The 27,304-nt window shown below is 38.9% G+C and overlaps 1 protein-coding gene across 6 annotated transcripts in view; it reads left to right on the forward strand.

Annotated features, from left to right (window-relative positions):
* The first annotated feature begins 11,078 nt into the window (after positions 1–11,078).
* The window catches only part of LOC148163645 (acyl-CoA-binding domain-containing protein 5-like), a 42,223-nt gene continuing 25,997 nt past the window's right edge, over positions 11,079–27,304 (forward strand). The window contains exons 1-7 of one of the 6 annotated variants that reach the window (XM_088025501.1): positions 11,083–11,302; positions 11,486–11,657; positions 15,931–16,051; positions 17,658–17,730; positions 22,954–23,068; positions 23,166–23,198; positions 27,099–27,233. In XM_088025501.1, coding sequence (XP_087881627.1) covers positions 11,288–11,302; positions 11,486–11,657; positions 15,931–16,051; positions 17,658–17,730; positions 22,954–23,068; positions 23,166–23,198; positions 27,099–27,233 — 664 coding nt within the window. In that variant the 5' untranslated portion in view covers positions 11,083–11,287. Of the gene's footprint in view, positions 11,658–14,054; positions 14,212–14,268; positions 14,739–15,930; positions 16,052–17,657; positions 17,731–22,953; positions 23,069–23,165; positions 23,199–27,098; positions 27,234–27,304 lie in introns of those variants that run through there. The other 5 variants (XM_088025503.1, XM_088025499.1, XM_088025502.1 and 2 more) reach the window with 5 other exon arrangements.

The following is a 27,304-nucleotide window of genomic DNA, read 5'->3' on the forward strand; positions in this document are numbered from 1 at the left end:
TTCACTTAACATTGTCTTCTCAAGATTCATAGAGTCTAGCGTAGTTTACTCCTTTTCGTTGCTATATAGTATTTCATCGTTCCTGCGTTCCATATTTCATTATGTACTCTCCATTTGAAGGTATTTTGGTTGTTTCAAACCGCTTAATACTACAAACGGCTCTCTGATGAATATCCTTATATCTGTCCCCATGCACACATGGGTGAAAGTTTCCTAGAATTTATGCTAACAACAGAAATTGCTTCATTAATAGGTATGTGTATTTTCATTTTTGGTAGAAAATACCAAATTGGTCTCCATTAGGTTGTATCAGTTTACACTCTCATCAGGAGTGTATGAGATCTGGGTGTGTGGGTGGCTGAGTCGGTCAAGCGGCTGCGTTCAGCTCAGGTCTTGATCCCTGGGTCCTGGGATCCAACCTGGCGTCGGGCTCCTTGCTCAGCAGGGAGCCTGCTTCTCCCTCTGCCTGCCGCTCCTCCTGCTTCTGCTCTCTCTCTCTCTCTCTCTGTCAAATGAATAAATAAAATCTTACAAAAGAAGTTAAAAAAAGGGAATGTATGAGAGTTCCATATGTTCATATTCTCATCAGCATTTTATATTGTCAGACATAAGATCATTAGCAGGACTGAGGAATAAAAAGTGGTATATCATTGTTGTTTTAATCTGCATTTCCCTGATTATTATAGAGCTTATCTTCCCATTTGTGTTTTTGGCCATTTGTTATTCCTCTTCTGCTGTGTGCTAGTCTTTTCCCTGACCCATTTTTCTATGGAGTTTTTTGTCCTTTGGTTTTAATTAACTAAGAATTCTTCATTCTGTACAAAAGGTTTTTTTGTCTATTACAGATTGTTTCAGTTAGAAATTCCAGGGCGCCTGGGTGGTTCAGTTGGTTGGGCGCCTGCCTTCGGCTCAGGTCATGATCCTGGAGTCCTGGGATCGAGTCCGGGATCGAGTCCTGCATCGGGCTCCCTGCTGCTCAGCGGGGAGTCTGCTTCTCCCTCTGACCCTTCTCCCTCTCATGTGCTCTCTCTCTTTCTCGCTCTCTCAAATAAATAAATAAATAAAATCTTAAAAAAAAAAGAAATTCCATTTTCCTTCAAGCAATAAAACCCTACGTAAAGACAAATGTCTGTATTTTTCTTGGGTCAGATTTTGCACAGACTGTACCAGGCCGGTGCAGTTGTTCATGAAGCTACCAAGGACCGTGGCTCCTCTCCCCTTTCAGTTTTCACCAGCTTAGTACATGGCTTTCATCACTGTGGGACAAGGCAGCTGCTATACTTCCATCTATTTCAGCATTTCAAGAATAAGAAGGATGCAAGTAAAAGGCAAAGGCTAAAAAGGGCAAAGGGGTGCTCCAGCTAAATCTTTACCCATTAAACACTTTCACAGAATCTTGCCATTTGCAATGATGTGGGTGGAACTAAAGGGTATTATGCTGAGCAAAATAAGTCAATCAGAGAAAGGCGTGTATCATATGATCTCATTGATATGAGGAATTCTTTTTTTAAATTTTTTTATTGTTATGTTAATCACCATACATCATTAGTTTTTGATATAGTGTTCCATGATTTATTGTTTGTGCATAACACCCAGTGCTCCACGCAGAACGTGCCCTCTTTAATACCCATCACCAGGCTAACCCATCCCTCCACCCCCTCCCCTCTAGAACCCTCAGTTTGTTTTTCAGAGTCCATCATCTCTCATGGTTCGTCTCCCCCTCCTATTTTCCCCCCTTCATTCTTCCCTGATATGAGGAATTCTTAATCTCAGAAAACAAACAGGGTTGCTGGAGTGGTGTGGGGTGGGAGGGATGGGGAGGCTGGGCGATGGACACTGGGGAGGGTGTGTGCTGTGGTGAGCGTTGTGAATTGTGTAAGACTGATGAATCACAGACCTGTACCCCTGAAACAAATAATACATTATATGTTAAAAGAAAAGAAGATAGTAGGAAGGGAAAAGTGAAGGGGTAGAAATCGGAGGGGGAGACGAACCATAAGAGACTATGGACTCTGAGAAACAAACTGAGGGTTCTAGAGAGGAGGGGGTGGGGGTTGGGTTTGCCTGGTGATGGGTATTAAAGAGGGCATGTATTGAACGGAGCCCTGGGTGTTATATGCAAACAATGAATCATGGAACACTACATCAAAATAAACAAACAAACAAACCTTCACGGAAACACTATCGAACAGGGTCTATTATATACATAAACAACAGTGACACACAGCTACCTTTAGCTGTAGGAGAGCCTAGGACACTGAATTTTGGGCTTTTTATAATTTCCACAGAGACAAGGGAGAAGGGAGATGGATTTGGAGACTGTATCACTCAACACATGTTGTCTCTCTCCAAATTGATAACATACTTAATTTTAAATATGTATCTTCCTTCACACCAAAGTTTTCGATCTGGATGTAGTCCAATGTATTGTTATGTATTGAATGTTTATGTCTACCCTACATTCATATCCCGAAACTCTTTTCCCCAGTGTTAAACTATTTGGAGGTGGGCACTTTGGGGAGGTAGTTAGGCTTGGATTAGATCATGAAGCTGGGACTGTTAGTAAGATTAGTGCACCAAACAGAAGACGAAGAGAGAGCTCTCTCTTTCTCTAAAGGAGCATGGATCACATCTAGCAAAACACATGTGAGGATACAGCAAAAAGAGCCACCCAGAAGCCAGGTAGGGGGCCCTCACCAAGAACCACACTCTGCTGGTCTGTTGATCTTGGACTTCCCAGACTTCAGAATTATGAGAAGTAATTGTCCACCCAGTTTATAGCATTTAGTTATTGCAGCCTAAGCTAAGAGATGTATCCATATTTTCTTTTTGCAATTCTGTTTTTGGGGTTTAATCCTTTGCTTAACACTTAATCATAAACGAGATCATTGTGCTACACACCTTCAGGGGGCACTAATTAATATAGATTACGACGTGAGTGGCGCCCCCTGGAGTTGGGCGATGCAGTAGCTCTATTTTTCTTCTAATGACTTTAAAGATGTACTTTACACATTAGATCCTTCATTTGTGTGGAATTTATTATGTGTCTATCCGAGGTAAGGATCATATTATCTTTGCTTTCTACATAGAGTTTGTTCATTGCTATTTATGAAATAGTTCATACTTTCTCCAGTAATCTTTAATTCCTGAGTTCTCTCTTCTGTCCCATTAAACTAAATGGCTTTTCTTCAGTCAGTATCACACACTTACTAATTACTAACGATTCTTAAGTATGCTACTTAGCGGAACCAGTCTTTTGTGGTAGAGACTGCTATTTGTTCACCAAGTTTTCTTCTTCTCTAGAAATTTAGCTAGACTAGAATTTTTCAGTCTTGCTTGAGATTAAGGGGGACCAATAAAATGCTGGTGGAAAACAGTCTTTGCCACTTCCAGACATGGTTCCTAAAAATCTCGAGATTCTCCCTGCCTTCCCTCAAACCTCTTCTTCTGGCTGGATGCAGCAGACCCAGTGGACTCTGAGGTCCTATGGGATAATGGCGCCACAAGGCAGAGGATCCTGTGCTCCTGGAAGACTCAATGGAGCAGAATCGGTCCTCCCCTTGCTTTTCTGCCACTATTACTGGACTGTGATATGAGTGAGAGAGAAACTTTATTGTGTTAAGCCTCTGAAATACTGCAGTTGTTGATTGTAGCAGTTAGCCCACCCTAACATTCCATCACATTCTTTTGGGAATCATCTTGCCTGTTCTGGGCTTTTCTTTAGGGTTTTTTTAGAGTCAGTTTATAAAGTTCTTCAGAGTCCTACAGGTATTATAATTGGAATTGTATTTACGGATAATTTGGGAAGAATTTTCATCTTTATAATTTTGGATATGACTATCAGATGTCTGCCAGGAATAGCCAGCAATCCTTGTACCGAAGGATGAAAGATGATGACTCGAAACTTTGCCGTGAAAGAGAGGAGAAGGCAAGGGGGTCAACGCTCAGAGACCAAGACCCTTTGCTCATCTTGGCTCCCGCTTGTATTGGTCCTTCAGGATATCCTTATCACTGTTTCCCAAGCACGTGATATGTGACAAGGGGTCTTACTGAAACTGAAAGGATTTATGGGAAAGATACGCTAATCTGAAAGACAGCCTAAGGGACAATGCATACATCTCTTAATTCACTTGTCCGCTGTTTGGGAAGGTAAATCCTCACGGCATTCAGGCCCACGCCCTTCTCGAAAACCCTGCCTCGCCCCAGCAGCCTCTGTGTAACATTTTAGCAAGCCAGGTATTATGGCTGATTTCATACTCTACATTAACCCCAACATATGTCTATTTATTCAGAGTTTTCATGTCCAGATAAATTTTAGTTTTTCTCCATAAAGATATTATACATCTTCTGTTTCTGGTACTCTGGAATTTATTGCTATTGTGATTATTTCTTCTATTATATTTCGTAATCCATTGCTGTTGTTTTAAAGGATCATTATTGATTGATCTTATGTTCAACGACCTTGCTGAACACTTTTTTTAAAAGATTTTATTTGAGAGAAAGAGAATGAGAGATAGAGAGCACGAGAGGGAGGAGGGTCAGAGGGAGAAGCAGACTCCCTGCTGAGCAGGGAGCCCGATGTGGGACTCGATCCCGTTACTCCAGGATCATGACCTGAGCTGAAGGCAGTTGCCTAACCAACTGAGCCACTCAGGCGCCCTTGCTGAACACTTTCTTAGTTGTAATAATAGTAGCTTCCCTTAAATGTTCTATGTGGACAACTTATCATCCACAAATAATGAAATATTTACTTTTTCTTTCTTGATTTTTTTTTAAGATTTTATTTATTTATTTGACAGAGAGCGAGACAGCGAGAGAGGGAACCCAAGCAGGGGTAGTGGGAGAGGGAGAAGTAGGTTTCCCGTGGAGCAGGGAGCCTGACGCGGGGCTCGATCCCAGGACCCTGGAATCATGACCTGAGCCAAAGGCAGACGCTTAACAACTGAGCCACCCAGGTGCCCCTCTTTCCTGATTCTTATATCTCATTCATTTTCTTTAATCTTGCTCCATTAGGTAAGACTGTTATACCTTCTAAAAGTTTGTAGTTTTGGGGTGCTTGGGTGGCACAGTTGGTTAAGCGTCTTGACTCTCAGTCATAGGCGAGATTTTTTAATGTTCACCTATGTTAGATTTTTTAATGTTCACCTTTCTGTATATTTCTGGAATAAACTCTGGTCACTCTAAAAGTAAAAACTAGAATGGGGTAAATGCATGGCTCAGTAGGTTAAGCGTCTGTCTTCTGCTTAGGTCATGATCTCAGGGTCCTGGGATTGAGCCCCACATTGGGCTCCCTGCTCCGCGGGAAGCCTGCTTCTCCCTCTCCCTCTGCCCCCGACTTGTGCTCCTTACTCTCTCAAATAAATAAAAAATAAATAAATAAAAGTAAAAATTATAATAATTGTGGTGAATTTGTATTGGGTCATTAGAGAAGCTACAACTCTATCTCCCAGCATTCCCTTCCTTGTATTGTTCTAAATTAGGGTTGACTGTAAGAATTTATGTGAGATTTGGCAGGTAGGAGCGAAGCACCTCTGAAGGGTACCAGACATGGAGTAGCACCTTGACCTACTTTCCTGAGTCTTAGGTCAGGCATGAGTTCAGCTCCATGAAGACTGGTACCGTTTTGGTCTGAAGGCCATCCAATGTCATTGACTTTAGAGGCAGTGAGAGAGAACATAGAATTCAATTTGTCCTCATTTGTTCCAAGTGGCCTTAGGGGTTTCAGTTTGTCTTTGTTCTTCCCTATTTCATGTAAGTTCTTGACTATAACACACACTGATCTATAGCAATTTTAAGTTCCCCTCCAGATGCAGAGGCAATAGCTTTCCAAAGACTCTTCAGTAGCTCCCACAATTAGATAGTTTAATCCCTGTAATTAATGTCTGAGACTATATCCATCATAATGGTTGTGCTTTCTGATCAAATTGTAGTTCATACAAAAATATATTGTCTTTATGGATTTATAAACGGAACACAAACTCCTTTTCGTGGTATGTATGACCTTTAAGTGAGCCTCAGCCAACTTTGCATCCAATACCTTGTCCCACCTTCCCTCATATGTACGGTCCCGATACATGAGCAAACTGGCTGCTTATCACATATGGTCTGTTTTAGCTTTTTCACCTTTCCTTAGAATGGTTCTCTCTCACCTTCACTGCTTGTAAATACCATCTCATCCCAGAAAAACCAGCTCAAATGTTGCTTTCTCTATGATCTTCCTCATCTGTGTTATATAGATTTCATTACTCTCTTGTTCCTGTGGCATGTACAATTTTTTAAAAGATTTTATTTTTTTTAAGTTTATTTTTAAGTAGGTTCCATGCCCAACATGGGGCTTGAACTCATGATCCTGAGATCAAGAGTCACATGCTCTTCTGAGCCAGCCAGGCACCCCTTAAAGATTTTATTTTTTTATTTCTTATTTACTTATTTATTTTTTAATATTTAGGATTTCTTTAATGTGATAGATATGAGGGTTAAGAGCATGCACTCTTTTTTTAAAAAAAGATTTTTACTTTGAGAGAGAGAGAGCATGTGCACAAAGCGGGGTGGGGGGCAGAGGGAAAGAGAGAGAAAGAGAGACAAGCTGACTCCCTGCTGAGCAGGGAGCCTGACATTGGGCTTGATCCCAGAACCCTGAGATCATGACGTAAACCGAAGGCAGACGCTTAACTGGCTGAGCCACCCAGGGGCCCCAAGGACTTTTTTGTTTTTTAAGATTTATTTATTTGAGGGGAAGAGGGGCAGAGAGAGAGAGAGAGAGAGAGACAATCTCCAGCAGACTCCCTGTTGATCAAGGAGCCTGACCCAGGGCTCAATCCCACCACCCTGAGATATATGACTGGAGCTGAAATCAAGAGTCGGACTGGATAATAAGATAATTACTGGAGCTGAAATCAAGAGTTGGACACTCAACTGACTGAGCTACCCAGGTGCTCATTAAAAGATTTTATTTTGAAGTAATCTCTACATCCAGCATGGGGCTTGAATTTACAACCCTGAGATCAAGAGTCACATGTTCTACTAACTGAGTCACTCAGGTGCCCCTACATGTACAATTCTTTAAATGTCAATTTTAAATGAAGTATACACAAAGAAAAATAAATCTTTTTTGAAGAGTGTTAGAGATTTTCTCTTAAAAAATTTTTAAAGGTTTTATTTATTTATTTGAGAGAGAGAAAGAGTATGGGGGGGGTAGGGTCAGAAGGAGAAGCAGACCCCCTGCTGAGCAGGGAGCCCGATGTGGGGCTCGATCTTGGGACTCCAGGATCATGACCTGAGCCGAAGGCAGAAGCTTAACCGACTGAGCTGCACAGGTGCCCTTTTTCTTTTTCTTTTTTTTAAAGATTTTATTTATTTATTTGAGAGAGAGTGAGAAACAGCATGAGAGGGGGGAGCGTCAGAGGGAGAAGCAGACTCCCTGCTGAGCAGGGAGCCTGATGCGGGACTTGATCCTGGGACTCCAGGATCATGACCTGAGCCAAAGGCAGTCACTTAACCAACTGAGCCACCCAGGTGCCCCAGGTGCCCTTTTTCTTAAAATTTTTTTAAAGATTTATTCATTTGACAGAGAGCACACACACAAGCAGGGGGTAGGGGAAGAGTGAGAGGGAGAAGCAGACTCCCCACTGAACAGGGAGCCTGACACAGGCTCATAACCTGAGCCAAAGGCAGACACCTAACAGACTGAGCCCCGTTTTCTTTCTTTTCAGTATTGCTGACACACAACGTTTCATTAGTTTCAGGTGTACAACTTAGTGATTTGACAAATTTATACATTATGCTACGTTCACCACGAGTGTAGCTACCATCTGTCCAATTATATCATTATTACAGTATCACTGACTACATTCCTTATGCTGTGCCTTTTATTCCCATGCCTTATTCATCCCAGAGCTGGAAGCCTGTCTTTCTGTCTCTCCTTCACCCATTGTGCCCAACCCACCACTCCTTCTCTTCTGGCAACCATCAGTTTGTTCTTTGTATTTATAGGTCTGATTCTGCTTTTTATTTATTCATTTGTTTTTTTAGGCTTCAAATAAATCTTAATTATACATTTCAATAGTTTCACAAGTTGAACATACTCATGTAATAAGCATCTAATTCAAGAAATAGTATGTTACTAGAACCCCAAGTTTCCCTCATCCCCTTTCCAGACACTGTATCTCCAGCCTGAATTTAAACATGTTGCTTTTGCCGGTTTTGGAAATTTATATAAATGGCATCACCCATTATGTTCTCTTTTGAATTTAGATTCTTTTCCCTCAACATTAAGTCTATGAGATACATAGATGATGAATAGGTGTAGTTCGTTTGTTCTCACTGCTCTTCAGTAGTATCTACTCTACTGTTCATGGTCACTGAGTTGTTTCCAAATTTGGGCTATTACCAAATAGTACTGTTATGAACATTTCTGTACTTGTTTTTGTGTACATAATATAGCTCTTTTTATATCCTTCAATTTTAACACTTTTGCATTGTGTTGTGATTATTATATTACATGGCTACTTACCACCCTAGACTGAGTTCCCTGAGGGACTTTGTAACCTCAGTGTTAATTACATCCCATGGGACATAGTAGGAGTTTAAAAATGGTTGTAAAGGAAAGAGCATCTAAAACAATAGTTTTTTGGTTATTTTAACATTTACTCCTTTATGTTTATTAAAACACATAAAGATACTATTTTACCTTTTTTATGGTCATGTGTAGAAGTGGGCCCATTCTTAATTAAAAAATCTCTAGAAAGACACCAGCAAGAATGCTTCACTTAGAGCGCCTGGGTGGCTCGGTTGGTTAAACATCTTTCTGCCTTTCTGCGGCCAGGCTCCCTGCTCAGTGGGTAGTCTGCTTCTCCCTCTCCCCTGCCTTTCTCTCCCTCCTGCTTGGGCTCTCTTTCTGTCAAATAAATAAATAAAATCTTTAAAAGAAAAAAGAATGCTTCACTTATTATGGCGATCATTTAGTAATATGTACAAATATACAATCATTATTTTGTATACCTGAAACTAATATAATGTATGTCATTTAAATCTCAATTAAAAAAACAATGCTTCATATCAGGCACTGTTCTGAAGGTACTGAAAGATATTAACTAACCAGTGTTCCATGAGATATATTTTAGGTAGAATTATAGGTTGTTCACATAAATGGAAGGCAGCTTAGGAACTGAGTCAATCCATCATATTCATCATTGTGTTTCAGTAGGAGTTACCACATATAAATCAGCACAGCTACATGAAAGAGCTACTTTTAAAAACCTTTATCTGAATAATCTCAATTTCCTTTCTCCTTATGCTATTCTCCTTGATTGGAAATCCACACTACCTGCAAATGGAAATTCCACAAAACCACTGACAGAAAATTCCTATTCATCCGTACCTAAATACCAAGCATACATTTGCTTATTACATAAACTTATTGAAGAGTTGTCACAATGAAGACTTAGAAATAAACACCCAAGCCCTTTTATAAGTATGCATGACTGAACAGATTGAAACTGAAATGAATATAATAAAAAAACAAAGAGGAGAGGAAGCAGCAGATATTAAAACACAAATTCTTCCTAGTCTGAGTAAATTACAAAAACTGTTAGTTTGTTAAAACTTGGGCGTCCTAGAAAAACTCCAAGATCTAAAGCAAGAGGATTGTTTTGGACTGCTTCTGGCTCTGCTACTTACTAACCTGTGGGACCTTGGGCGAATTAGTTATCGTGAACCTCCATTTCCTCATTCGTAAACACCGTATAGCGGTTTTGGAACGTGTGTCATTCTCTTGGCAAATACCTGGCATCCAGGAAAACGGTAGTCTTTAATTACCTAAACGGCGCCTGCCTTCAGATACTTGCCCCCAAAGTTAGTAAGCAAGCAGCAGCAAAAAATTAGACCCCAGCTCTCCGATTCACACCAGGTCTCATCAGGATACCTCTGAAGGTATCACAAAAGGTCTCTCTTGCTGGAAGCGGATGTGGCATTGTGAATTGGCCCCGCAGTGCTAGGCAGCGGGAAGGACGGAGAAACCGAACCGGAACAGGTGGGAAGAACGCGGGCCGCAGAGGGAGGTATCCGGAAGCGCCGCGGAGGGGGTGGGGGACTACATTTCCCACAAGTCCACGGGGCAGGGCCAGGGGCGGGCGTTGGGGACAATACCGGACGGGCCTTGCCCCGCAAGGCCAAGGTAAATGCCGGCAGTGCGGCTCAGAGGGAGGAGTAACTTATAGTCTGCGCTTAGATTTCTGCTAGTAACCCTCCTAACCCACCCGGAACTGACAAAGAGGCCCTGGCAATTCGGGGATTTCCGGGCCGCAGGACTCCATCCTTAAAACCCCTCTCAGTACCCCCAATATGGGCCTGGGGCCTCTTCCGGGTGCCTGAGGTTGCGGGGTGTTATACTACAAAGGTTAAGGCCCAGGGTACGCCCTTCAAGGGTTGGCAGTCCGTACTGCGTCCTCAATGCTCCCTCCCCCGAGCGCTGCGGCCTATTAAATCGGGCTGAAGCTGGGCTGTGCCCGGCTCCCCAGGGCAAGATGTTAGTGGTGGTGTTGGGGAAGGTCCCCTCGCTTCTCCCGGCCCAGTCTGGGAGCGGGCAACCTTCCCACACACCTTTGGTTACTCTCGGACTTTCTTGGCTCAAGGCGGCTAAAGCTGCCGAAGAATCGCGGCCCAAGCACTGCTCAACACTGATCCAGCATCTCAGATTCTTTCATCTACTCTTTAGGGTGCTGTAAAGATTGCCAGAACTCGAATGGCAGAACATAAGGTTGGCACCGAGCCTATCGGGATCCAAAGCCCTTTCTTACGTCCCATCACGTTCCTCAAACCTTAACCTAAGAGGGCAGGGGCCCTGGATCGCAGGGTCTTTTTTTTTTTTTTTTTTCGCCCAGCGGTACCTTTGGGCCCTGGTGCAGATCCAACCCCGCGTCCCCTGCGCGCTTCCCACTGTCCGGCTGCACGGGCACGGACGCGGCCGTCCGGCCTGTTCAAAAACCGAGAACCCGATCCATCTCACTTCCCTGCCTGGCCTTCTCCTGTGGCCCTACCCGGGCGACCGACAGCAGCGCGCGTCGTCGCCTCGGACGCGGGGCGGGTGGGTGGAGTCGGCTGAGCGGCCGCAGCGGCGGCGGCAGCTAGTGGGTCCTTTAGTGGCTCTGGGGCGGGGCTGTGGGGAGGGCACCGACTGACCGACGGACCCCGCCGGGATGGGGAGTGTGGCTGCTCCGCCAGGGTCCTGCGGGTGGGAGAGACGCTCCGCGACCACGGGTGTCCGGAGCCCCTCCGTGTTGTGCTAGAGATGCTCTTCCTCTCGGTGAGTTGTTTTTCTGTCTCGGCGGGCCGGCTCCTCGGCCTAGGTCACGCCCCGGGGAGGAGGAAGGAGCTGGGCCACCTCGATCTGTGTGGCCTGGATAGGGCCGAGCGACGGGGCAGTGACCAGCTGCGTGGGCCTCCTCCCTTTGGGCATGTTGATCCGCGGCTGCGCTCCCTGTTCCAGTTTCATGCAGGCTCCTGGGAAAGCTGGTGCTGCTGCTGCCTGATTCCAGCCGACAGACCTTGGGCCCGGGAGTGGGGCCGGCGCTGGCGGCTGGAGATGGCCGACCCGAGATCCGTGCACGAAACCAGGTTTGAGGCGGCGGTGAAGGTGATCCAGAGTTTGCCGAAGAATGGTAAGTGCGCTGGGTGCCGGCTGCAGAAGCCTCCCCCCGAGGCCGGAGGCCCCGGTTTCTGAACCTCGCCTCCTTTAGTCTTTCTGCTTGTCGTCTTGCTGATTTAACCTCCTTCGTTTCTGCGTTTAAAAAGGAATGTAATTGGAGGGAAGGTAAAGAGTGTTAATTAATTACCTGCTGATCTTTCAAGATTGTGAGTAGTTTTTATTGCTGAAAACAGAAGTCTTACTTAATGACTGCGGATTAGGATATGTTTAAAAAAAAAACTGGGCTGGGGATGCTTGGTGCCGCATGCTCATGAAGTGTACTATTTAAGCCTTTCAGAAACTTTCGATGTGAAGGGAGGGAAAGGAAAGAATAGCTATACTCACTTGTAAAATGATTTATTTTAATAAATACATATGATTGTGACTTTTTTGTGTGTGCTGTTCTCTTGTTCTAGTATTCTGTTTCTTATTCTTATATCGGGCCTTCCTTGCAGCTTAGGAGAAAAGTCAGTCCAGTTGTTCCTTTGTATTTAATGTGTCATTTCTCAGGCGACTTTCCAAAATTTTTCTCTTTAGCCTTGGCTTTTAGCAATTTGACCGTGATGTGTCCAGGTGTGGTTTTCTTCAAATTTATCCTGTTTAGAGTTTACAGAGCTTTCTGAATTTGTAATTTTATGTGTTTGACCAAAGTTGGGAAGTTTAAAGCCATTATTCAAATATTTTTTTCTGTGGAGAGGCTAGGCAAGGGGAACTTTTATCTCTTACTTCCTATCCTTCTTCATTATATGAATTATTTTTCACAATAAACTTACATTTTTAAAAAAGATTTTATTTGTTTATTTGATAGAGAGGGAACACAAGCAGGAGGAGTGGGAGGGGGAGAAGCAGGGAGCCCCACGTGGGGCTTGATCCCAGGACCCTGGGCTCGTGACCTGAGTCGAAGGCAGATGCTTAACGACTGAGCCACCCAGGCGCCCCTAAAATTGTATTTTTTTAAATGATGCCTTTAAGCACTATTACTGTGCCAGAGCGTAAAACTCACTGAACACTCACTGAATACACCGTTATCGCAGTATTTGATGTTTTCTATTTTAATCATGAATTGTCTTGGTAATGACTATTCAACACTGTTTAATAAAAATTCATTAATTGGAGATTGAAAAGATTTTTTTTTAAGTTTTTTTTTTTATTTATTTATTCATGAGAGACACAGAGAGAGAGAGAGCGAGAGAGAGGCAGAGGGAGAAGCAGGCTCCCAAGGAGCCGGGAGCCCGATGCGGGACTCGATCCCAGGACTCTGGGATCATGACCCGAGCCGAAGGCAGACGCTTAACCATCTGAGCCACCCAGGCGCCCGAGATTCAAAAGATTTTGAAAACAAATATACACAAAATAGTATTCTTTTCATAATCTCAAACGTAGAACTAGGGAAGGACATAGGAGGGGGTTGTTATTAAGAGAACAGGGGCCCCTGGGTGGCTTAGTTGCTTAAGGGTCTGCCTTTGGCTCTGGTCATGATCCCAGTTTCCTGGGATAGAGCCCTGCATCGGGGCTCTCATATAATATGTGTGTGACAGATTATACTTTATCTGGTGTCTTACACACAAAGTATATACAATACCTTATCAGTTTTTGCTGTAATCTATTCTAATGTATATGTCACTCATAACAAATAATAAATAAACTTAAAAAATAAACTTTTATATCTTATTTTGATTTATTGAAGATACTATGAAGTGAGGCTCTTGGTGTTTTAAATTTAGTTTGTTTTATTTAAGTAGGTAACCATTAAAAAAATAAATAGGTAACCATTTAAAAAATAATTTTTCAAATAAAACTTTATTTCAAAGCTTAAAAAAATACATAACCATTTTAACTGTAATTTTGCCATTTTTTTTTACCTTTTATATATAAAGAAGGACCATATTATTGGAATAATATATCTAATAGATATTCCTAAAGGAGCATCTATTATATATAGATAATTGTTACTGTGATTTTGGAATTAATTATTCATTCTTGGCCAAACTTGAAACACCAGCTCTCAGTTTGTCTATGTTGTAATTTTCACAATGTTTATAAACTACTCGTTTTTGATTACTACATGTTATCTGTTTATTATGCAATCTATAAAGTTTTTAAAATATTTTTACAGTTTTAATTTTTATTTTTATAATAATTTTGGTGTAGAATATACAAACACAATGAATGTAAAAAATTTTAAAACACAAGGAAGCAAGAAGGAAAATAAAAATAATCTCTATGCTTACTATCTCCAGAGATATCTTCTTTAACATTTTTATGTGTTTCCTTCTATTCTGCTTTTTATGTATATAAATACTTATTTTGCAAAAATGGATTATACTGGATATGCTATTTTTTTAAAAGATTTTATTTATTTATTTGACAGAGAAAGACACAGCTGAGAGAGGGAACACAAGCAGGGGGAGTGGGAGAGGGAGAAGCAGGCCTCCTGCGGAGCAGGGAGCCCGATGTGGGGCTCCATCCCAGGACTCCGGGATCATGACCTGAGCCGAAGGCAAAGGCTTAACGACTGAGCCACCCAGGTGCCCCGGATATGCTATTTTTAAACTACTGTTTTTTTCTCACTTTATAGTAGATTGTGAAATTTTTCTTAAGCCATTGTTTATACTTTAATGCCATATAATTTTTAAGGGCTGTAGTTATAAACGATTCTGTTGTATATATGTATCATAATTATTTAGGCAATTATTTATTATAAAACATTTGCATTCCAATTTTCCCTGTTATTAAGTATTGCAACTTATACCACTCATGCATATAATTTGAATTTTTTTTTTAAAGATTTTATTTATTTGAGAGACAGAGAGAGCACGAGCAGGGGCAAAGGGCAGAGGGAGAGGGAGAAGCAGACTGCCTGCTGAGCAGGGAGCCCGACATGGGACTCCATCCCAGGATCCCGGGACCATGACCCAAGCCGAAGGTTGATGCTTAGCCGGATGCCCAAGCACCCCACAGTTTGAAATTTTTAACATGAAAAAGCTTATAGATACACTAGGGACATATATGAAGACTGATTTTCAACGAAATTGATGTGTCCAAAATTACAGAGGTAGGAAGTGAGAAATGTCTTTTTTTTTTTTAAGATTTTATTTATTTGTCGGAGAGCACAATCAGGGAGCGGCAGGCAGAGGGAGAAGCGGACTCCCTGCTGAGCAGGAAGCCCCGCATGGGAATCGATCCCAGGACCCCGGGATCATGACCTGAGCTGAAGGCAGACACCTAACCTACTGAGCCACCCGGGGGTCCCGAGAAATTGCTTTTGTCTTGGATTAATTCTTTTTCTACCACAGCACACACTGGTTGATTTTATTTTATTTATTTATTTTTAAAGATTTTGTTTATTTATTTGACAGAGAGACACAGCGAGAGCAGGAACACAAGCAGGGGGGTGGGAGAGGGAGAAGCAGGCCCCCCGCGGAGCAAGGAGCCCGATGCGGGGCTCGATCTCAGGAGCCTGGGATCACGACCCAAGCCGAAGGCAGCCGCTTAACCGACTGAGCCACCCGGGTGCCCACAGTGGTTGATTTTAGCCAAACTTCCTTATTCATCAAGAAATTGAAATTTGGCCAAGAAAATTGAGTTTCTTTCTTCTTTTTAAAAATATTTTATTTATTTATTTATTTGAGAGAGACAGAGATAGTGAGAGAGAGCAGGAATGGGAAGAAGGGGGAGAAGCCGACTCCCTGCTGAGCAGGGAGCCCGACTGGAGGCTTGATCCCAGGACTCGGATCACACCTAAGCCGAAGGCAGACGCTTAACCAACTGAACCACCCAGGCGCCCCGAGGAGTTGAATTTCTTAATATGGAGGTTCCATTAAGCAGAGTGTACATTTAACTTTTTCATTTATTCTAGTCAGTTTGGTTTGTCACAATCTTTGAATAAAAAAATACCTTATTATAGTTGCATAATGCAGTTATTCTATATTTTCATGTATTGCTTTTTTTAAATGACATTTGCCAGTTATTTTAATAACACCTACGGCCTGTTTGTTCATTTATTCTTTTATTTACTGGATTATGTTAGGCATTGTTATTTAAGTGTAAAAATCTGAGTTTTTTAAATCAAAAGAGTATAGAAACCACCAGAGCCATAACGTTTGTTTCTGTAAGACAAAAATAAAAGGTTATCTGAACTATTGATGAAATATTTAAAAATCACTATTGGTATAGCTCAGCTGATTTCTAGCCTTAGATTATCGATTGTATTCTCCAGTGATCTGTATTTAATATGTTTCCAATAGGTTCTTTTCAGCCAACAAATGAAATGATGCTCAAATTCTATAGCTTCTATAAGCAGGCAACTGAAGGACCCTGTAAACTTTCAAGGCCTGGATTCTGGGATCCTATTGGAAGATACAAATGGTAATTTCACATAGAGAGCTATGAAAGGGATTTTATTTTAGTGACATAATTATCATATGACTTATTTGTGTGGTTATGTATTAGTCTGAGCAGAAGTGTTCTAACGTACTAGATCCAATTTTTATCTTCCATGTGCTTTTAACACAATTTCATACAAATAGAAAAGTCTTGGGGAAGAGAAGAAGATAAAACCAAAAGGTGTATCAAAGATTTAAAAATATCATTTTCAGTTAGTCTTTCCTTTGATAGAGTTTTTTTCATTTATCGTAAGAAGAGCAACTCCCAAAATCAGTTAAACAAACAAACTCTTCCGCCTCTTGTACCTACCAAGAAAAATAATGACTTTACTTGCCAAGTGACACTGTTTGCCTTGAGCCTTTAGACGATAACTAGGCGTATGACTAAGGGATTGCTGTGCTAACTTTTTATCTAGGCTGTGTTCCTCCTGTCCCACTGTACTTGAATAGAAATTTGATTTTTAATATCCTTAAGAAAATCATAAAATAGCCGGAGATACCTCTGTAACATAGACTGTACGTTATGAACAGAGTATGCTAATTGGTGAAGCATGTCTTAAGAGCCACACATTTTGATGGCTTAATTTCTTTTTTTTTTAATTCCACTTATTTATTTGAGAGAGAGAGAGAGCACATGCACGGTGAGGGGCAGAGAGAGAAGCAAGACTCCCTGCTGAGCAGGGAGCCCGATGCAGGGCTTGATCCTAGGTCTCCGGGATCATGACCTGAGCTGAAGGCAGATGCCCAACTGACTGAGCCACACAGGTACCCAATGGCTAAATTTCTTTACACTGCATTGGAAGTCCTTAAACTCTTTTGAGGATTTCTTAGTACGGTACTTTCCTCTAAGTTCTTTATGAATAGTCATAGATAATAGGTCAAATGTAATAGCAGTATGTTACCTAATCTGTTTTAGGAAAATTGATTTACTTTATGATTTTTCCTCAGAAATGACCATTGGTTGATTTAAACTGCTTCTGGAAAAAATATGTAAAAAGAAAGGTTTTCATTTTCAGCAAAAATTTCAAAGGACTCTTCTCATTATCTAGGGGTTTAAAAATGTCCTCTGCCTCACATTTTTGTTTTTTTAGAAGTAGGAAACCACTTGTATTTTTTGAGTGTATAAGTTAGACTCCTGTTTAAATTAATGGAAACTTTTAAGCAAAACTTCTGTTCATTTAAAACATGGCTGTGATAGTTCATTTCATGTAGAGTTCTAAAATGTTCATTTATGTCACTGTTCTTTGTAATACAAAATTTTTGAAGAGTTCCTAGCAAATATTTTTCAACAGTCTATAGTGTCTGCTCTATAGTATATATAATATAGTCTCTGTAATCTATGGTCTATAATCTATGGATGGGCTGTGTATTTACTAGTTTTAAATACTATTCAATTTGACAGTTTATTTACTCTGATCCTTTTCTTTAAGATGGTACATTTAAGTGATCCTTTGAGAGCATAATATCTTTGTGTAGGCTTTAAGTAGAGAGCCTGTTTTAAATTAATGACCCTATAGCATTGACTATAAATTGTATTCTGAGCCATTGGAAAATGTGTCTTTTTGTTATTTGGATATTCTCATTTCTAGGGATGCTTGGAGTTCATTGGGTGATATGACCAAAGAGGAAGCCATGATTGCATATGTTGAAGAAATGAAAAAGGTAGGGGAAATAATTCACAGCAGAAAATGAAAATATTCATGGGGCACCTGGGTGGCTCAATTGGTTAAGCGTTTGATTCTTGATCTCAGCTCAGATCTTGATCTCAGGATCATGAGTTAAAGAAAAAAGAAAGAAAATGAAAATATTCAGAGCAGCTCTAATTTAATTTGTTATCCAGCAAATTAGCTGCTTTGTTTTAAGGAACAAAGAGATTATAATATATTAGGATATAACATCTGAGTTATTGAATTTATTAGTGCTTTATCTGTCTCCTCAATGTTCATCTTAAGGTCAATGTTTTTTCCTTAAGATCGCATTGTAGTGATGTGATTTTTCTTTTTTTCATCTTCCCGGGCTTTCTCTGTTGTCAACTTCTTCAGAAAGTTTGGAAATAAGAATGTTTTGAAGTACTGAAGTCCCTTTCTCAGGAATCTGGGAAGTACCTGGGCTGTCTTGAAACCATTTCTGCTTTGGAACTTTTTACTTAGGAGAAATAGTTAACAACCCTGCCCCTCAGTGTTCTCATCAAGTTAGACCCACAAATTGAGATATTCCTATCACAGGACTTCTTAGTAACAAGCCTTTTTCTGTGAATGCAGAGATCCTTCAGAAACAGAATAGGATAAGGATTCTTTTAATGTCTCATAATTAAGAGGGAGAGCATTCCTTACTGTTGTCTGTTCAAGGGATTGTTTTGAGGAGCAAATTTATGAAGAAATCTTGGATTTTAAAGATACTCTTAGTGTCTTTTTATAAAGCACCGTTTCTATTTTGGAACTGGATCAGAAATTGTGAAATTTAGGTCTGTTTGATAATCTTAAATAAATTATCTGTGAACATAAAGAAAATCTGTAAAAAGGAATAATTCCTTTGCCAGATTGTTTGACAGTGTTAATTTCTAGAAGTCATTTCTGTTTGGCTGATTGAGATTCATTTGTTTTGTTTTATTTTGTTTTCTTCTATACTGCTCAAAGTTGTGCCCTTTGTTAAATCTTCACAGTTTTTACTTAGTGGACCTGGTTTATCTATAACAGAAGGCAGAGTTTAGTCCTTTTGGCTGTTAACTATATCAGTAGCACAATAACAAAGGCACCTTTCAAAAGCAGAGAGAGAAGAATCTAAAGTCTTCGGTTTGGTAACTATTCCTTTTCTTTCTTTAAATATCATTCTTGGGGCACCTGGGTGGCTCAGTCCATTAAATATCATTCTCATTTTTAGGACACACTTCTATCATGTAAAGTTGAATTGACACATTAGGTAAAATTTACCCATTTTCCCTATACGGTTTTATTAATTAATGATGTATCACAGTTTAAAGTGGGAGGGAGATGGATTTAAACTGTAACTGCTACCTTTTAGTTGTCTTAAGATACTTCAGCTGTGCCTGTAGATTTCTGTAACTGCTTCTCTAATTGAAAGGATACGCCAGCTATTTCCATTCAGACTTTTAAACTTTCATTTTTCACATGGTGAATATAATAAAATTTATAGTAAACTTTTAGAGATAAATCTAAGAATGTTAGGATACCCATGGATTGAAAATTTGATTAGTTTTTGAAAGTATTTTCAGAGAATTGCTTTTGTGGACATCAGCAGATAAAATTGTATGCTTTTAAATAATGATGTTTCGGGGGGTCAGAGGCACCTGGCTGGCTCAGTTGGTAAGGTATGCAACTCCTGATCTCAGGGTAGTGAGTTCGAGCCCCATGCTGGGTATAGAGATTACTTAAAAATATATATATGTATTAAATAATGGTGTGGGGTAGTACATCGTCCCAAAGATTTGATCACTGAATTTGGGGCTTTTTAATTTTTTTAAAGATTTTATTTATTTATCTATTTATTTATTTATTTGAGAGAGAGAGAGAGAGAGGCAGAGGGAGAGGGAGAAGCAGACTGAGCAGGGAGCCTGATGCTGCGCTAGATCCCAGGAGCCAAAGGCAGAAACTTAACCGGTTGAGCCACCTGGGTGCCCCGGGACTTTTCCTAATTGCAATAATTTACTAATTGAACCAGTTTTTATTTTTTTATTTTTATTTATTTATTTATTATTATTATTTTTTAAGGATTTTATTTATTTATTTGACAGAGATAGAGAGAAGGAGAGCACAAGCAGGTGGAGTGGCAGGCAGAGGGAGAGGCAGAAGCAGGCTCCCCGCCGAGGAAGGAGCCTGATGTGGGGCTCAAACCCAGGACCCTGGGATCGTGACCTGAGCCGAAGGTGGCCGCTCAACCAACTGAGCCACCCAGGCGCCCCTTGAACCAGTTTTTAAATTATATTTGTAAATATGGTCCACTGTGCTATTGCTCTTTAGAATTACTCTTTTAGTATACATTTCATTCTGTGCTTTTGCCTTCAAATGTTTAAGGAACTTAACAATTTCATTTATATCTTTTAATAGGTAATGTTTTGTGGAAAATTGCTTTTTGTAATTTATAAACTGTCCAGTGAAGTATCACTGAAAAAGTTGCTGGAATCAAAAATTCTTTTAAAATAATTTAATAGGATTTTAGCTTTGAGAGAAGAGAATAATGTGGTTTGTGGGAAATAATCCATAGTTCTTTAAACAAAGTTAATTTTGATTCATAATCAAAAGGAAATATAAAATTTTATTTTCTGTACAAATTTTACAGGCTTTCTTTTTTTGTTTTTGTTTTAAAGATTTTTATTTTAAGAACCTCTACACCCAGGGGCACCTGGGTGGCTCCGTCGTTAAGCGTCTGCCTTTCGCTTAGGTCATGATCCCAGGGTTCTGGGATCGAGCCCCACATCGGGCTCCCTGCTCTGCAGGAAGCCTGCTTATCCCTCTCTCACTCCCCCTGCTTGTGTTCCCTCTCTTGCTGTGTCTCTCTCTGTCAAATAAAGAAATAAAATCATTAAAAAAAAAAAAAGGAACCTCTACACCCAGTGTGGGGCTCGAAATTATAACCCCACAATCAAGAGTCCCATGTTCTACTGACTGAGCCAGCTAGCCACCCCCAAATTTTATAGGCTTTCTTAATGAGGATTTCTGGAGAATTCAGCCAGAACTTGAATAATATTCAGTATGTCTGTTGGATTTAAAGAGAGATTGGTATACTCAACTCTGGCTGCCCATTGAAATCACTAGGGTGATTTTGTTTAAAAAAAAAAATGCCCCAGCATAACCCCAGACTAATTATTTCAGGATTTCTAAGAGGATGGGATAATCGCTATACTGAAGGGAGGATTAGAACAGACTCTCACAAAAGATGGAACCTGAAAGCTACCATGGGTGAGGGTCTGGTCGGTAGGTCTACAAGTCCAGAACATTGGCGTTCTCTTTTTAAGGCTTGACTGCTAATAACCATCTTTTGGAGATTTAGAGAAAAACCAGAATGCTAATTTCTTTTTTTTTCTTCCCCAGAACAGTAATTCCTTGTTACAGTGGCTGTTATACTCTTCTACTGCACAACAGGCTCAGGATTGAGATATAAGACACTCCTCAAAATGTCAGAGGCACTTGAGATACTGTAAGATTGTCTACTGAACAGAGCATAGAACACTTGAGATTTGGATGACATTAAAAGATGTGTTCATCTGACCAAAAAAAACCCAAAAAACAAAACAACTGAGGAATTTCATCTTTGCTTGCTTTACAATACAGCGTATCTGTACCTTTGATAGGATATTTTCATCATACAGAATTGATGTTTCGTACCAAGGAAATGTGCTAGAGAAACCTAGAAAAATTATTGTGCTTTGGATGCTGTTTTTCGAGTCCCTGCGGCTCACCAAATAGTCTTCATTTGGATAGGTTACAATCCAATTGACTTGATTTAGTTCACCTATACTGTAAATAAAATCTTCTCTGGGGTTAAGGAGTAGTTACCTAGACTGAGATTTGGCTGGCATAGTTCATTCTGTATAATCTCTCAACACACCCCCGCCTTGTGTATTAAATTCCTTGTATGTGCTAGATGCTGGGAATACAGGAGTGATGAAAAACAGATGAAGACCTTGTTCCACTGAGCTTACATTGTATTGCGAAAGATAGGCAGTAAGCAAACAATAAAGCAGGGAGAGTGACGGAGGAGTCTGAGGTGGTTCTTAATTTTAAAGGTACTAGTGGCCGCTTTAAAACTGTGTGTAAGCTGAAAAATACGCAAAAATGATAGAGGATTTTGGTTGCTTTAAGTAATAAATGTGTTCATCTTAGTAATAAAAGTAATATATGTAAATGAAAAAAATCCAAACATCAAAAAAAAGTATAAAATGAAAAGTGAGTCTTCCCTATTCCTCCATTTTAATTGTTTAAGTGATAATTACTTTTAATTCTATTTTGTAGATTGATTCAGAAAACACATATATGTATCTATATCTTCTTATTTAAAAAGAGAAAAAAACTAATGATGGTATCATACTGCTACTGTTCACTAACTACCTTTTGCCTGTAAAAAAAAAATCCAGATGTTTTCCCAGCAGCACGCACGGAGCTAACCTTCTTTTTTTTAATTATCTTTTTAAAGGTTTTATTTATTTATTCATGAGAGACAGAATGAGAGAGAGGCAGAGGGAGAAGCAGGCTCCCCACGGAGCAGGGAGCCCGATGTGGGATTTGATCCCAGGACCCTGGGATCATGACTTGAGCTGAAGGCAGACGCTTAACCAACTGAGCCACCCAGGCGCCCTAACCTTATTCTTTTTAAATATCTACAAAATATGTCCTATATGGAAATATTTTCTTCTCTCAGTTACCAGTTGATGACAATTTATTTGAATGCCTTTTCAGTTAGTTTACCTTGCTCTTTAAATTTGATGATTCTAAATTGGCCCTAGGTGTGAAGGTGACTGAAAGTGTTGACCGCTTCCTACTTTCCTTTTGTGCCCTTTTAGAAACACTACCTTAAAGAACAGACAAAATAATTTTACTCTAACCCCAGAATTTTCTGTTGTATTTAACATTAGTGCCCTTAGTTTTTAATGCACAATTTATAGGTTATTGTGTAAAATTTTAAAAAGGAAGCCTATGTAAAACAGTCTTCAAAATGAAGACACTTTTAAATCTTGAATATACTTGAAACTTTTCTAGGAGAGTATACACTTTAAGTATGTAATTAATATAGATACTTTGGGGAACCTATAAATGAACACCAGATCTCAAAAATATTACTAAATAAATTATAAATATTATATTATTTGGTACTAGTGAATATGAGATTAGTAGTTTGTGATTTCACAAGATTTGTTTCTTTTGATTATAGATTCTTGAAACTATGCCTGTGACTGAGAAAGTTGAAGAGTTGCTACATGTCATAGGTCCATTTTACGAAATTGTAGAAGACAAAAAGAGTGGCAGAACTTCTGATTTAACCTCAGGTTGGACTGTCTTACCTTGTTTTTAATCCAGCAACTGATATATTCTGCATGCATTAATAGTTATATGTCTAATTTTTTTTTTACTTTCATATGCCAGTCCGACTGGAGGAAACCTCTAAATACTTAGAAGGTAGGAATAATGACATCCATGTAAATATTTTGTTTAAAATTTACATGCCAAAAGATTTTTCACAAATTTATATAAGTTAAAAGCTTGTCACTCAAGAGTTTTCATTCCAAGCAAATACATTGCATAAATTAAAAAATATTATAAATGCTTGTTTTAACCCTTCAATTATTAAAACATGACAGGTGGCTCACTAAATGCATACAGAATTGTAACAGAATTCATGATTTTATTTTGATAGATCATACTTTCTGATTCGCTTTCTGGATTACATTAACAGTGCCATGGCTAAAATGGTTTTCTAGCTAATTTTAACATGGATATGTTTATAGTATGGTTTAACTACATAGTGTGGTAACCTAAAGCAAGACATCAGTGAATTCACTTAGCTTGGACTTTGTTTTTAGATTCTAATTTCGTGTTCTCAGGAAAGAATTGAACAACTTATCTTTTACATACTAGCAGGAGTTGAATAATAGGCAAATTTGCTGGCATTAACTGTAAACATTTGCTCTTTAAATTTTTTTTTTTTTTAGAAAGTAGAGTGAAATGAGCCTGTAAGAATTATTTCAAATGAAAATTATATATGTTTTATTTTCCTGGCTTCCCTATTTACAAGGTATCTTTTACTAATTGACAGAAATTAGGGGTTTGCAAACAGTTACCTTCCTGTCTGTCATAAGATCTACAGTTTGTGTCTGCAGTAGTAACTGATATGCTCACTGAGCATAACGCTCATATAACCACATCCTCCATAGCTGATTTGCCTAAAGGAATCAAATTTTAAATAATCTTCCATATAATTCATGCTAGTCAATGCAGAAAAAATATTAAGTATTTCCTCTGTGTGAAGCATGTTTCTAGGATTCAGAGGAGAATAAATGTGGACCTGTTTTTAGTTGTATTTAAGCTGGCCTGGAGGCAAATGTTTAAACAACTAATTATAAAGACAAGGAAAAATGAATAGTGATAATAAAGGCTCAGGTCCATAATCCCTAAGGTATAATTTAAAAAATTCAAAAAGCTTGATAAACCAGATTTTTTTTTTTTGTAACTCATTTGAGAGCAAAACATTTACTTTAGGCAACCAAAATCCTCTATCAGTTTTGCATATTTTTCAGCTTATACACAGTTTTAATGTGGCCACTTGTTTCTTTAAAATTAAGAGCTGAACATCAACTAATTGAGCAGTAGACCCTGACCTGAAATGACATGAGGCTATTTTAAGTCTTTATTCAGTGTGGCTATTCATATGTGTTGCTGTCAAAACTTTATTATTGTTTCTTAGTGGGAGCTGCCCTAGGCTCTGTTGAAGGTGTTACATAATATATAGTACCTATAGTATATGACCTTTGCAAAATTAGAAAACTGGATTTTAAATCATATCTGGATCCAAGGGTTATAAGGGATGTGGACCTATACCATAATTTATTTAACCTGTAACATTCTAAGGGAATGTTGAGTTTTTTATTTTAATTTCAGTATAGTTAATATACAGTTTTATATTTGTTTCCTCTTCTAATCTTCAAAAAATGCTGCTGAAAGTAACCCTGTACAAATGTCATTTAATATATGGGTAGGTATATCTGTAAGAAATAATATTAGAAATCTAATAGCCAAGGTCAAAGTATATGGGTGATTCATAGTTTGCAATCTTGACCTTTTTTTTTTTTGTTAACAGAGAGTGGTATTAAAAGTAGCCACTTAGGCCCAGTAGAACAGATGTATCTGTGTCATAGGGGCTTTTTCATAGTATACGTACATAGTTTTGAAATCAGGAAGTATGAACTGTCCAACTGTGTCCTTTTTCAGGATTGTTTTGACCATCCTGGATCCTTTGCATTTCCATTTGAATTATAGAATCAGCTTGTCAATTTTTTGCAGAAAGGGTCACCTGGGATTCTGATAGGGATTGCAACGGATTGTAGGTCGTTTTGAGGAGTATTTTCATCACAACAGTATTGTTTTCCAATCCATTTATTTAGTTTTTTAATTTCTTTCGGCAATGTTTTGTCATTTGCAGTATAAAATTCTTAGACCTTCTTTTGTCAAGTGTACTGCTGAGCATTTTATTCTTTCTGCTGCTATTATAGATTATTTTCTAATTTCATTTTTGGACTGTTCATTTTTAGATTGTAAATACAATCTGGTTTTTTTGTTTGTTTCTTTTTTGTTTTGTTTATTGATCTTGTATCCTGCAGTCTCACTGAACCCTTTGTTAGTTCTAATAGGGTTTTTTTGTATATTCCTTAGGATTTCATGTATACAAGAGCATGTCATTTGCAAACAGAGGCCATTTTACTTTTTCCTTTTCAATCTGGATGCCTTTTACTTATTTTTCTTATCTAATTGCCATGGCAAGAACTTCCAGTACCGTATTAAATAGAGATGGCAAAAGCAGACCTCTGTTTTCTTCTTTATTTTAGGAGCAAAAAACATTCAGTCATTTAACATTAATTATGAGGCTCGTTGTGAATTTTTGTAGATGCCCTTTATCAGATTGAGGAAATTCTCTTGTATGTTTAATTTCTTCAGCATTATTATCATGAAAGTATTTGATTTTTGTCAAATGCTTTATCTGCATCTATTGTGATAATCATATGGCTTTTGTCCTTTATTCTGTTAGTATGGTGTATTACATTAACTGATTTTTGGGTGTTGAGTAGGGCTTGCTAGTAATTCTTTGTGCTTTCTACACCTCTCATCACAGAACTGCTGTGATGCTGCTTTTGCTGCTCTCAAGTAGTTTTGCTACAATCATCCGTTTGATGGGGGCTTAAGGGGTTCCCTGTTGCTTAGTTTTGTTGGAGATGTCCATTAGTGGTGGGCGTTTTTGTTTCTTTGTTTTTTTTGTTTTTTTGGTTAGTTTTTTTTCTTGTTTTCAGGTTTTTTGTTCTTTTGTTTGTTTCGTTCTTTTTTTTTTCTTAGTCTTGCTTTTTCTGGTTGTCAGGGAGAGAACAAGGAGATTCATAAACTATGATGCTGCATGGTTCTCTAAAAGAGAGTAGAACATAATGGCAATGGTAGAGTTGAGTTCTTACTCTTTTGTTCCTGTTTAAGATGTATGGAGATTTTGAAATTTAATATGTTGTTTGGGATGCAGGGAAGCATCCAAAATGCATTTGAGTAAGTGAAAATGAGCCCAGAAGTTTATGGAGGGAGACCACTGTTTTTGGCCAGTAGCCATGTAGGAGACCTTTATTATCTTAAAGAGTGATGGAAATGTAATTCCCTATATCTCAAAATGAGGTCCAGTCACCAACAGCAGTGGCATCACAGGGGAGCTTTACGGAAATGCAGAATCTTATATCACTCCAGACTTACAGATTCAGAATCTGCATTTTAACTGGATCTCAGGTGATTCCTGTGCATGTTAATGTTTGAGAAGTTCTGATGTATTTACCCTCAAAATTTGACTGGCCAGTATGACAATGAATGTGCCCTTTTAAGTGATTTATCACATTAACTGATGCCTTAAAAAAATGATAAATATAAAATCCTAAAGGTAATAAAAGGATGAAAGAACTTTAAAATGTAGTTCCATTATAATATTGATGAGATTGTTATATTTGTTTTCGGTATGCTAGCATATAGCAACTGTCTCTTCATTTACTGTGTATAAAGAAGATCATTCATCTCTAACTTTACTATTTTGATTGATAATTAACTTAAAAATAACATTCTCTGTCTTGTTTAGAGAGGATTTAAGATAGCTTTGTCATTTTTGTGTAAACTGATACTTGAAGAAGCTTATTTATGTAATATATGTATACTTAAAGAATAAGAAAAATTTTAAGTTTTATCCAAATTATTTTATTATTTGTAAATGATAGTATAATTTGTAAATTACAGCCTTATTGTATGTTATAGCACTAGTGATTAAGTGATCATTTCATATTTTAGATCTTGGTAATGTTCTAACTTCTGCTCCAAATGCCAAAACTGTTAATGGTAAAGCTGAAAGCAGTGATAGTGGAGCTGAGTCTGAGGAAGAAGACGCCCAAGAAGAAGTTAAAGGAGCAGAACAAAGTGATAATGGTAATCTTTGGATGATGAGCTAATAATTTAACGTTAAAGTAAATGAAGTATGGGGGCACCTGGGTGGCTCA

Source organism: Eumetopias jubatus, unplaced genomic scaffold (assembly GCF_037043125.1).
Source record: "Eumetopias jubatus isolate StellerSeaLion01/CBP00866 unplaced genomic scaffold, mEumJub1_p1.0 scaffold_8, whole genome shotgun sequence".
In the NCBI taxonomy this organism is placed as follows: Eukaryota; Metazoa; Chordata; class Mammalia; order Carnivora; family Otariidae; genus Eumetopias; species Eumetopias jubatus.